The sequence below is a fragment of the Heptranchias perlo genome, chromosome 5, assembly GCF_035084215.1.
Source record: "Heptranchias perlo isolate sHepPer1 chromosome 5, sHepPer1.hap1, whole genome shotgun sequence".
Classification (NCBI taxonomy): Eukaryota; Metazoa; Chordata; class Chondrichthyes; order Hexanchiformes; family Hexanchidae; genus Heptranchias; species Heptranchias perlo.
The window spans coordinates 13,517,375-13,529,898 of record NC_090329.1 but is presented as its reverse complement, the minus strand read 5'-3'; the positions used below and the strand labels follow the sequence as shown (position 1 = coordinate 13,529,898).

Below are 12,524 nucleotides of genomic sequence, written 5' to 3'. Positions count from 1 at the left end.
AATAATAATGCTATTCAATACAGAGCACCCCATACCTGGAACATGAGCATCAACTTCAGGTGTATAAACTGATGCGAAATAGTTATTTAGCAGCTCTGCCATAGTTTGAATCTGTCCTTCAGTGGCTCTATATAACCCTTAATGGTCTTCTGACTCCTTACATAGCTGAAAAATCATCTGCTATTACTGCTACAATTGCGCACCATCTTTTCCAGAGATCTCTTGGCTAATCTTATGGCTGTTTTTGTCTCTCTCAATTGCACGCAATACTTATCCCTGTTCTTTTTTGTGTTAAGTTCCTTAAGTGTGTAGAATGTCTTCTGCTTCAATCTGATTTGCCTCTGCACGTTCTTTGTCAACCATAAGGGTTTTGTTTTGCCATGTGCCCTTTTTTTAACCATTGTGACATGCATGGCTTCATTCTATTTGAGAGTGGTTTTAAATAGAACCCATTTGTCCACAGTATTTGGTTGCCTATCTAGTAGGGTTGCCTATCTAGTAGGGTTGCCTCGTCCTCTTTTGTCAGCTCTTGGCCATTTTTGTAAAATTAGCCCTCTTAAAATATGGGACCAGCATTGGATTGGCTGCAGCCTTTGGCCAATAAGATTAAACCTGGCCAGGTGTTCCCCTACATGGAGGTTTGATATAGCACTAGGGACACTGCTAAAAAACCAGATCAAGAATTTGTCTATCCCTAGATGCTTCATCAACATGCTGTGTAAGGAAACAATCACTGATTATGTCCACAAAAGTCTCAGCTACTCTTCCTCAGTACACTAGATGGTTTGCCCTCAGTACACTAGATGGTTTGCCATCAGACCATGTAATACAAGGAAAGTTGAAATCTCCCATTATGCAAATTTGCCCAGAATAGAAGCCGTAGCAATTTGTGAACAAAGTTCCTCATCAGTTAGGGATGCCTGTTGACATGGGCCCCACTCCCCTTTTATGTTATCTTTAAACTTTTACTTCCTTTGTCTTGTCCTAACTCTGCCATTCTGCAGTTTCTGTCTCATCTCTCACTGCAGCTCCTAGCTTGGTTTTAGTAGTACATCGAGTTGCATGAAACTGCAGCATAGAAACAGGCCATTTGGCCCAACCTGTCTATGACTACGTTTATGCTCCACACGAGCCTCCTCCCTCCCTACTTCATCTCGTAGTAGATTTTCAGTAATTCTTTCTTACTATAAATGAGGTATTGAATGTTGGTGGGAAAATTGTATTGTTTAGCAATGAAATATCTTCAGTAGAATTTGTTTTACATTTTGTGAAGAGTTCATGAATATCAAATAGTTTCTCCTTCTGCACACAGTTCAGTAATTTTTCAAGCTTAATATACTTTAGTGATTAATTTCATTTTGTGAGGAATGCATTTGCAACTTCACAGCATTTTTCATTCTGACATGTTTTTTGGTGTGACTTATCAGGACATTATAACATACGTGATATAAATCCTATTGCGAAGTCAGGTAATTTTTTTTTCTTTAACGTGTAAATCTGTAGAAGTGTCATTAACTAGTAATTTTCTGATGTTTTGCACTCACTAAATGTATCTGGTTATCCCAATTCTAGTGAGATCTGATATTGTCAGCTCTTGCATATTAAGATAATATGGTTTCAATAGACTCATAAAGCAGCCAAAAACAGCACAAGGTGCTGAGGCACAACATTTTGTACAAAAGAATGGAATTTCTGACTGCACTGGTATCTAGTAGTTCTGTACTGACCCACTTATTACATTACCTGCATCAAAGCAAAGAAGTGTCTCCACAGTTGAGACCAACTTTGGCATAGGCTGTCGATACTGTGCAAAATGCCTTGGTCCATTCACAATTGCTGATGCTCACAATTGACGCACTAAAATGCTTGTGGCCAAAGTATGACACTTCTGCCAGCCATATTTACCTTGGGTTCTCAAAAGAGATGGAATTGCTTCTAATGTCAGTTAGCAAGGGGTGTCAGGAAGAGGCGTTTAATCAGTGCTTCAGTGTATTGGCCAACTGAGCTGTGCTTTTGCTGAACAAGCTAGGCATGTCTACTTTTTTGATTTCCCTACACAAGATAGAATGCTGTGCTACCACAAGATGCTCTGAGGCATCATACCCAGTTGGGAATCAGTGTACTAATAAAAAAGTAAAAAACTGAAGTGTTGGAAATCAAACAAAAACAGAAAACTGGAAACACACAGCTGCTCAGTCACCATCTGACAATCCAAACCGATAAATTTAACATTCTGGGCACATAACCCTTCATTAGAACTGACATATGCCCAAAATGTTATCTCCACAGATACTAATTTGACTGTAGATTAGCTGAGTTCAGATATCATTCAATCCCATTGCCTCTGAATTGGAGGTAAGTACTCTACCTGCTGTTGCTAGCGATATTAGAGTACCCAATCATCCTGTTATGGTCTGAGAGAAATCAGTTTTCCTTTACTTCCACAACAAGTCTATCAAACTTGAGTCCTTCTTTTGGATCAGTACACAAATAGGCAGATTAATATGAAATTGATTCTGTTATCTCCACAGATACTAATTTGACTGTTGATTAGCTGAGTTCAGATATCATAGAAATACTTGAAGCAGTCCAGTGGAAAAATGACATTAAACTAGTAGTATTGTATTTTTGAAACAATTTGATTTAGTAAAATGGGAAATGTTAGTATGGTGCATACCAGAAAAGTTAGTTGGGATTTATTATCCAGAGGTGTAGTAGTAGTAATAGTAGAGAAAGAAAGAAAGAAAAACCTTGCATGTATATAGCACCTTTCACGACCTTGGGACGTCCCAAAGCGCTTTACAGCCAAGTAATTTTTTTTTGAAGTATTAGTCACTATTGCAATGTACTAGTAGTGATTAGATATTCTGGCCTGTGTCAGCCATGCAGTTTACCTAATCTGTAGTGTCTTAGACTTGACAATTTCCAAGTGAAAGATCATATCCCAAAGGCTACTGCATTTGTGTTATTAGCTGGCTCCTATTACAAAAGTTTTAAGAGTGATATTTGTGCAACTGGAGTAGTCTCTAGGGTGTTCCAAAATAAGTCCAAAGAAAACACATTGACAGCGTTCACTTTAGAAGTGGAGGATTATTGCTGAATTTATCAGCTAAATAATAGGTTTGTTGACACTGTGTAATGGGCTGTGCAATAATGGTTGTTTGTTTTTAACAGTTTTCCTTCTGGGAAGTGCTGATAACATGAGGGAAGGAGGTTCATAGTTTTGTAGCCTAAAGCTCCCTAGCTGAATTTCAGAGTGAGTTTGTAGCATTAGACGTGAGGAGCTCCTTCTCGCCTTGAGTATGAAAGGTTGTGACTGAGTGATAAAAATATTTATATAAGGAAAAGAAGTCACTTTATATATGTGGATGTTATCCACAATTATAGCAATGATCTAATCATGGATAACATCCACATATAAAGGAGCTTAATCTGAAATTATCCTACATTTTGCTTGTGTGTGCAAAGAGCTTTCAACATCGTATTAGCAGCTTAAGAGATGTGATCAAATAGACTTCTGGACCATGGACAGTATTACAATATTTTCTTTTTAAAGGTGTTGAAATTACAGTAGTCACAAATTTGTACGCCTGAATTATGTGGTTGTGCAATTTATCTAGATTGATACCCTACAAAAAATGGCTGATCACACTACTTTATTTCATTGGTCACTGATATTGGGTGTTGACATTTCAGCTTGTAGCTCTTTTTATATTCTAAAATTTATGCTAATGCTTGTTTTCTGCTTCTAACTATTATTTCTTCATGCACATCTGCTTGTTCCTTTCATCTGTTCTATGCAGATAACCTCCTCTGATGTTGCTGCGCCCTTGCCATCATCTCCTTCTTTATCAAATGCTGCTGAGAAGAGCAAACTGGAGGTATTCTTTTACAGAACTATCAAGTAGTGATGGACACTGAATGTGATGTGTTTCACTCTGCAGTGCATGATCTTTCTATAGGTTTAATTAATAAATGTTTCATTAGCAAGCCCTGGTAGGAATGCAAATCATGCTTACAAATGTTAGGAAGGAGACATAATAAGTTTCTAGAGAGAACCTGCTGTGTCTGTTTTGTAAACGATATCACACTGACATTTATTTTGTACTATAGAACTTCAGATCTGTGATATTCAATACCCATTATTTTGCCAAGTGACCATTCACCAAAGATAAGTGCGTCTGTCTGCTATTTCATTTGGTGTTGAAACAAAACAACAGTCCATCAGAAATGCACCAGGCCTGCTTGAAACCTTCACCTTTGTTGCTGCACTGCTAGTAAGAAATGAGAGGGCGGCTTGATTGATCAACCCATTTCCTCTACAGTTTGCCCTCCTGTGAGTTCCACCCAACACAATGCAGCCAACTGTTGTTAAAAACCCCCAACAGGCTAAACCTCTGGTTCTCCACTGCACCCCCCCCCCCACCCCCGCAAAAAAATGCTGGAAGTAATGGAAGAACATTTTTTATGTCTATTTTAGAACGCACTTTTCTGACCAGTTCCATTCCATTGATAACACATCTCAAAAGCTGGGGACCATTCATACAAACCTTATAACCTTCAATCCAGTTAACTAATCACTTATCCACTCTATTATTTGAAGGCTTAATTTTTCCTCCCAAGATTACGGAGACCAATTGTAACACTCCTAATGCCCTTTCTGAGATCAGCTAACTGGAGACTTTCCCAGTCTGTTTCGTCCAGTTGCCCACTGTCCTCATCAGCTGAGCTCTGAGCTCTGAACTCTGAATGTAGGTTAATGTTTCTTTGAAGGTAAGGTGCTCAAAATTAAACACGATATTTCAAATATGATCATTGCTACATAAAGTTAAGATTACCTGCTGTGCTGTTACGTCATCAAACGTAGACATTGACGGCAGTCTTCCCCCGCCCGGCCTCTGCCAATGTTGCTCTAAGCCTGTCACTAGTTTGAGGAGGGTGGCCAAGAATTACTCGTATGTTTTGTTAGAACAAAATTTACTGTACCTGAAGTGCATGTTGAAGCTCCGATCTCCATTCAAGATCAAAACTGCTGAGAGTTGCTAGTCCAAACCTGCATGTTAGCACTGCATAGTATATAAATAGGAATAATGTGGTGGAACTGTTTGCCAGTGGCTACTATGTTGCCAATAAGAGTTGCCTCTTCCTCTCCATTTAAAGTGAATGAGAATTAAACTGTTTAAACATCATTTAATCACAAAAGAGGAAATAATGCCTGATCAGAAGCTAATACCTGTTTTATGCTATTTTTTTATGAATGATGCGTTATTTTACGTAAGTGGCAACAAATAGGAACTATATGTAATCTTTTGAGCTTGGAGGAGTTATTTTTTGATATATAGGTTATAAGTGCAATTTTATGTTTGCAGAGAGAAAAGGACAAAAGGAAAGATGAAAAGAAGAGGGGAAAAGACCAAGAGAAATCAAATAAACCTGTTGCTTTTGACAAAGTAAAAATGGTGAGTTCAATAACTGATCCATTTTTGAATGGCAAATATTGCTCTTAAAGTGCAGGGGATTGGTATTATGTGTCATTTGCCAAATTAGAAGGGAATAAAGACGTGGTATATTTGTGTAGAGGCATCACGTTCGTAAACTGGCAAACTGTTTTGGTTTTGGGAAGGATAACAGCCAGAAGACCTATCAATTTTGTCACAGTGCAGGCAAATTTTGTAATCTGAAGGATTAGGTGTTAAACGGAATGTTAACAGCTCGCTAATGGCTCTGAGTAACTGAACCACACCAAATAGGGTCAATCTCCAGTCTGTACTAAGTTAGCTGATCTCAACTGAAGCAATTAGCTTCACTCACTGGAGGAGCAAATTGACCAGGGTTCCTGTCCCTGACGGCTATCCAGTTACCCCTAATAGAAGTGGGGCTGTGTGTACTGACCCAAGAGCCTAGCTGTGCGGCCCTTCATGGGGAAATAGCTTGCCACCGTTCATGAAGGAGGATCATAGTTGAATAATAGCCATCTGGGTGAAGTAATGGAGGACATCCGTGGAACCAAAACCAGCAAGGAGTCAACACTTTCAGGGGATGGAAGAGGAGGAGAAAATTGAGAAAAAGAAAGAAATTTAATACTCAATCCAGCATTTTCCACATTTAATAATAAGCCCAGGTTGATGGTGGAGAATGTTACCGAAGCCATAGAGTGATCTTCCGTTCATGTGCTACGTAAAGGTGTCTACACTGACTCTTTGTTCTGATTCTTTTCTACATCGGCAGGCTGTACTGCACTGTCCTTTCCCACTGGCCGTCAGTTTTCAACATTTGTTATATTTTTCAGTGACTCAGTGGTCGGTGTTAGTCGCTGGATGTTTTCTTGATTGCAGTTCCAAATAAAGTTTTAGAGATAATACATTTTGCAAAGATAGGAGCTAATTCTCCAGGACTGAGTTTTGGCACAGAAAGATAGGATGAATCTGCACTATTGGGCCACACCTGGTACCCAAGAAGGCTGGGTCTTTGTCCTGTACCAGGGCCTTTGCCTTTGCCTCAGTAGGGAGAAGTTCTTCCTCTGAAGCTTGACCAGCTGGTACCAAATGAAGATTTTGTACCAACTGCACCCCTGTCCATGTTTAGTGACTACAGCCTTTTGGGAGCTCCATTGCAGGTTGTAGCATGGCATTACTGGGCTTTACGCCATCATCTGAGGACTATGGATGCCAAACCTCAACAAAATAAAAGCAGTTTCCTTGGCGCTAACCTTCTCCTTGTGAATGAAGAAAATTGTGCAGAATTAAGTGGACTAAGATTGATCTCAACCATTTTAGGTTCAGACAGCAGAGATGGATTCAGTTTTGGAAGTCCTTCCCATGCTGGTTGGTACTTGAAAAAAGCTACAGATTTCCACACTGGAGGGTAAAGCCTGTTTGAGGGAATGGTACATCGCCTGCGCTGGACTAGTAATCCTTCCACATGCTCTGGTTCTGACCATCAGAAACTGCACCTACTCTAATGTTCTTGTCCCAACATGTGATTTTTGAGACAACTTAGCATTGAATAATCCAATCTCACTGACTCCCTGAAAGAGTTTCCCCTTTCCATTGTTGAGCCTTCTCTTCCACCCAGATATAATGCACTGACCAAAAGTAGTCCAGGAGTTACTGTGGATAAACCTGGCATGGGTGGAGGATTGGTTATCTAACAGGAAGCAGAGAGTTGGGATAAATGGTTCATTCTCGGACTGGCAACCAGTAGCCAGTGGTGTTCCGCAGAGGTCGGTGCTGGGTCCCCAACTGTTTACAATCTATATTAACGATTTGGAGGAGGGGACCGAGTGTAACATATCAAAGTTTGCAGATGATACAAAGATGGGAGGGAAAGTAGAGAGTGAGGAGGACATAAAAAACCTACAGGGGGATATAGACAGGCTGGGTGAGTGGGTGGAGATTTGGCAGATGCAATACAATATTGGAAAATGTGAGGTTATGCACTTTGGCAGGAAAAATCAGAGAGCAAGTTATTATCTTAATGGCGAGAAACTGGAAAGTACTGCAGTACAAAGGGATCTGGGGGTCCTAGTGCAAGACAATCAAAAAGTTAGTATGCAGGTGCAGCAGGTGATCAAGAAGGCCAACGGAATGTTGGCTTTTATTGCTAGGGGGATAGAATATAAAAACAGGGAGGTATTGCTGCAGTTATATAAGGTATTGGTGAGACCGCACCTGGAATACTGCATGCAGTTTTGGTGTCCATACTTAAGAAAAGACATACTTGCTCTCGAGGCAGTACAAAGAAGGTTCACTCGGTTAATCCCGGGGATGAGGGGGCGGACATATGAGGAGAGGTTGAGTAGATTGGGACTCTACTCATTGGAGTTCAGAAGAATGAGAGGCGATCTTATTGAAACATATAAGATTGTGAAGGGGCTTGATCAGGTGGGTGCGGCAAGGATGGGTGAAACTAGAACGAGGGGGCATAATCTTAGAATAAGGGGCTGCTCTTTCAAAACTGAGATGAGAAACTTCTTCACTCAGAGGGTAGTAGGTCTGTGGAATTTGCTGCCCCAGGAAGCTGTGGAAGCTACATCATTAAATAAATTTAAAACAGAAATAGACAGTTTCCTAGAAGTGAAGGGAATTAGGGGTTATGGGGAGCGGGCAGGAAATTGGACATGAATTTAGATTTGAGGTTAGGATCAGATCAGCCATGATCTTATTGAATGGCGGAGCAGGCTCGAGGGGCCGATTGGCCTAATCCTGCTCCTATTTCTTATGTTCTTATGAAACCATCAGTACAGTACTTGGCTACTGTAAAATGGTGAAGTTCTGGTTTATATTAGCAGAGGGATAAACTACAAATCAAAAAGATAACTTGCTATATAAGGCACTGGGCAGACAATATTGAGATCCTTGTACATTTATAGTCACCTAATCACTAAGAGGGTGTCATTGCCTTCGAGAAAGTATACAGCTAAGCAACTAAGATAATTCTGTGCTTCAGGACAAGTAATCAGTTCAGGATAATTGGGCTTGTTCTCTTTGGAAAATAAATTTAATTAACGAGTTAGGTACAGGAATAGGCTGTTTAGCCCCTTGAGTCTGTTCTGCCATTCAGTTAGATCATGGCTGATCTGTACCTCAACTCCATTTAGCTGCCTTTGCTCCATATCCCTTGATACCGTTGTCTAATAAAAATCTATCGATCTCAGTCTTGAAAATTTCAATTGACCCAGCATCCGCAGCCTTTAGGGGGAAAGAATTCCAGGGAATTAACAAACTTTATACTGGCAAATTGTTCAAGTCAATTTAAAAATGAACAAATTGGGAGTCAGAAGAGAAGTGAAGCAGAACTCTTACACAAAGGTTATTAGGGTTGTAGAATTTGTTAACCAGGGAAGAACACTGAAGTAAATGGTAGCAATCAGTTCAAGAAGGAAGCAGATGTGTTTACAGAGGGGAGAGGGTTGAGGGATGTGGTGTGCAGGTGGATAGGTGGGGCTCAAATCAATCAAAAAGGTACAGACTTTTATATTTTGTAAAAATTGTTCATAAAAACAATTGGCAACATAGGAACAGGAGTAGGCCATTCAGCCCCTCGAGCCTGTTCCGCCATTCTATTAGATCATGTCTGACCTGTACCTCGACTCCATTTCCTCACCGTTTCTCCATGTCCCTTGATACCTTTATCTAACAAAAAATCTATCAATTTCAGTCTCACAAATTTCAATTGACTCAGCATCTACAGCCTTTTGGAGAAAAGTTCCAGATTTCCACTACCTAAATTATCATCTTAGATTGCACCCTTTAATGTCCACTTTGTAAATCTAATTTGAAGCATAAGTTTTGTTTTCTTGATGCAAAATTCTGCATTCTTGATGGTGAGGGTCTGGCCCTTTGGAGAGTGCATGTTTGGCATAAGTTGCAATGTCATCTGCACTGATACTGACACATGACCTGCCGTTCCCACTCTTTTTCTAAGCAGTAGGCATAACATCTGCAGCTGCACCTGCCATTCACTTCAATTCTTCGACCTGGCTGCAAGCCATATGTAGTATAGGCTTTTCCCCCTCATTTTGGGGAAAAGAAATGATCTCACAAAATTGGATTCTGAGAAATCACATTTCAAAACCATGCATTACTGTGATTTTGTTAATACTCTTTATTTATGATAAAAAATATTTACCTGTTTTTTGATGAGGAATTTTTTTCTCATCAGATATGTACTTTTGATTTTGTCAATTCTAAGCAAAGTTTGGTCACCTGGCTGGTTTTATATACAGTGGAATCTTCATTTGTCACAGTGGAAACTTGCTGGATAAGACTCGCCTTATCAATGGTACAGCAACTTTTTCTCTATTGAAATGCTGCGTATTTCTATCATTTTTTGTTCCTGCTTTTGGTGTGCAATACCACATGAGGCTGAAAACCAGTACAATGTAAATAAAGTAAATATGTAGTTTTCACACTGTGTGTGTCTGTCTGTTTCTCGCATGCCCTGTCCCCGTTTCTTCCTCTCAGCTTGACTGCGTCCATGCCCCAGTCTCCCATGCAAGCACAGGCTTCCAGTGAAGCCTTGCATGTTTTCCCCTCGCTTTTCAATATCAAATGCAGTGATTTGTTTTAAGTGTTTTTTGGGTCCTTATTGTGCATTAAAATTTTATTTCCCCTTGAGCATGGCAGAAGTTTAGTCGTTAAACCGTACGCTCTGGTAAACCTGCAGGTCACAGATAGCATGAGATCAACAGTGCTTATGCACAGCCACGTGAAAGCAAATAGCAGCCCTGCCTGATACCCCTTTCGGCACTGACCCACCAGTCCAATTGTCACTTCCACATGCCAGAAGAATATGCCTTGTAGGCTTTCCACAAGACTCTGAACTCAAAACTGTGACAATCTGCACCTTCCTCCAGCAGTTCCACTTGACAAATGCTGCTGCACACTGTCTGGACTGTAGCGGGTGGCTGGCTACAAGCCCCATAATCAGGTGATGGGCCTGAAACTTGATAGCACAAGCTGGGAGTGCATTACCTTCAAAATTACCACTAGGGGGAGCACTATCTCCCAGCTTTCCCTTAGTTGGTGCTTAAATTTATTGGATTCCTGTACAACTATTTTTTTAGATGTACTTTTATTTATAGGAGAGAATTTAGTTTATTAGTTGACTTGTTAGGGAGGAGAAATAACATGTATTACAGAAAAGCTGATATTCTAAAAGTGAAGCTCAGCCTGTATAATTTCAAACCTGTAATGTTTTTATTTTTAAACAAACTGCGTGATATATCAACATTACATACCAAGACTTTTTTTAAATTTGTCTATTGATGCATAGTCTAACCTGACCTCCTATATGTTTAACACCTCTGAATTGGCAGCTCAGGGCTATATGAATTGTCTCTGGCTTTCTGTTTGACAGTAGCTATTATTACAATGAGCTGTGTTTTTCTTGTAATTACTAATTTAGATCACAAATTACACCAGCGAAAGTGATTTTAAATGAAATTGCTGAGGGTAATCACATTCTTCAAAGGCCAGGGATGAAGAGGTAGAACGGCAGGATATATTCAAATATAGAGAATTTTTTTTAGCTATTTGTCTTGGTACTTAATATTTCTTTGACTCATTCGGTTTCTTTATCAAATTCTTGCTATCTGGGACCAGAGAACTGCTGATTGTAGTTGGCCACGAGTATAAAATATGTATGGGAGAATAAGGTGTTGCAGCTGGAGCTCAGACAATAAGATATGTTTGTCCAGCAGGTATGAATTTTTAATGTTGTGGGACTCACTAACACACTGTAGAATCGATGATAATTCTCATTTGCTGAATGCTCATTCAAGGGCATAAAGAATATTTCTGATGCAGGTAAGTCACAGTGAGTAGCAGATTTACTGTTTGTTTGATCATCTGTTGAAAGTAATCTTTAATGAAATGCTTGTCCCAATCAGTTAGCTTATTGGATGGCCCTTTGATATCAGTGATGTGAGGTAGAGTCTTGTGGGGCTGCCTCATAATTTTTGTGTATCCTAATGTGTTATATTGGCTATGTTCCTTGGTAGTTTCCCCAAGGAGTTTTCCCCATATTAAATTGAAACCTGCTGTTCATTGTGTGAAGATTGCTTGTTTTGTAAACCAAGTGAACTAGAAAGATCAGGTTTCTTTGAGATGGGGAAGAAGAGAGAAGAAGTGAATAGAGATCAAATGTCACTGATTTTTGCAGTTCACTCTTCTTTTAAAAAAAAATTATGCCTTGTGATACTGTTGTACACAATGCATTAATTTGAAATTCCTGTCTGCTATTTTGCCTGAGATATTAACCTAAATTTTTAAATGGCTTAACACTAAAATAGTGGAGAGGAGAATTTCAGATTAAGCATTTACGTTAGCAACCTGCAACATAATTGTTTTTTTAAAAGTTAATCATTTTATTTCATTGTCTGTATTCTATATCAATATATTAAAAATCTTACATATGATGTACACTCCCTCTCCAGAAACCTTACTTCCTGTTGTCACCATTTTGGTTCATACCTTTGTTAACATTTACTGTCATAAAGTGCTATGTCAACGTTTCCCATTCAATTTTGCTGTCACCTGACAGTGTTGTTGCAGACCCTGACCACTGGATGGGTTTGTGGGGCGAGTTTCTGAAGTCTTTCTAGCAACTCTAGTGCCGTTTTCTATGGGTTTTATATAAAAATTAAACTGGAACCAAACTAGGACGGGCAGTGAAATCAAAGGAGGCAGCTCAGAAATTACAGAATGAGTTGAACAAAATATGTATTTGGGCAGAACGATGATAGGTGAGTTTTACTGAAGATAAAAGTTGCGCATAGGAAGGAAAAGTAGGCCAGGAACGTGCACCATGAATGCTGTTGAAATAGCTGAGGATGAAGTTGAGTGAGCCCTGGGAGTCGTTGTACACTCGACGTTCAAAATGTCCAACCAAAGCAGAATAGAAATCAGTAAAGCTAATAGAACGTTGATCTACATAACCAAAACAGAATAAGAGTTAAAGGAAATTGTGATGAAATCGTACAGTCTGTTCAGACCTCACCTTGAATATTGTCAGTTCTGGGT

General features: G+C 39.5%; 1 protein-coding gene across 1 annotated transcript in view; it reads left to right on the top strand.

Moving 5' to 3' along the window:
* smap1 (small ArfGAP 1) overlaps window positions 1-12,524 on the top strand; it is a 311,358-nt gene that overhangs the window by 104,567 nt on the left and 194,267 nt on the right. The window contains exons 5-6 of the mRNA XM_067984029.1: window positions 3,804-3,881; window positions 5,370-5,459. Coding sequence (XP_067840130.1) covers window positions 3,804-3,881; window positions 5,370-5,459 — 168 coding nt within the window. The remainder of the gene's footprint in view (window positions 1-3,803; window positions 3,882-5,369; window positions 5,460-12,524) is intronic.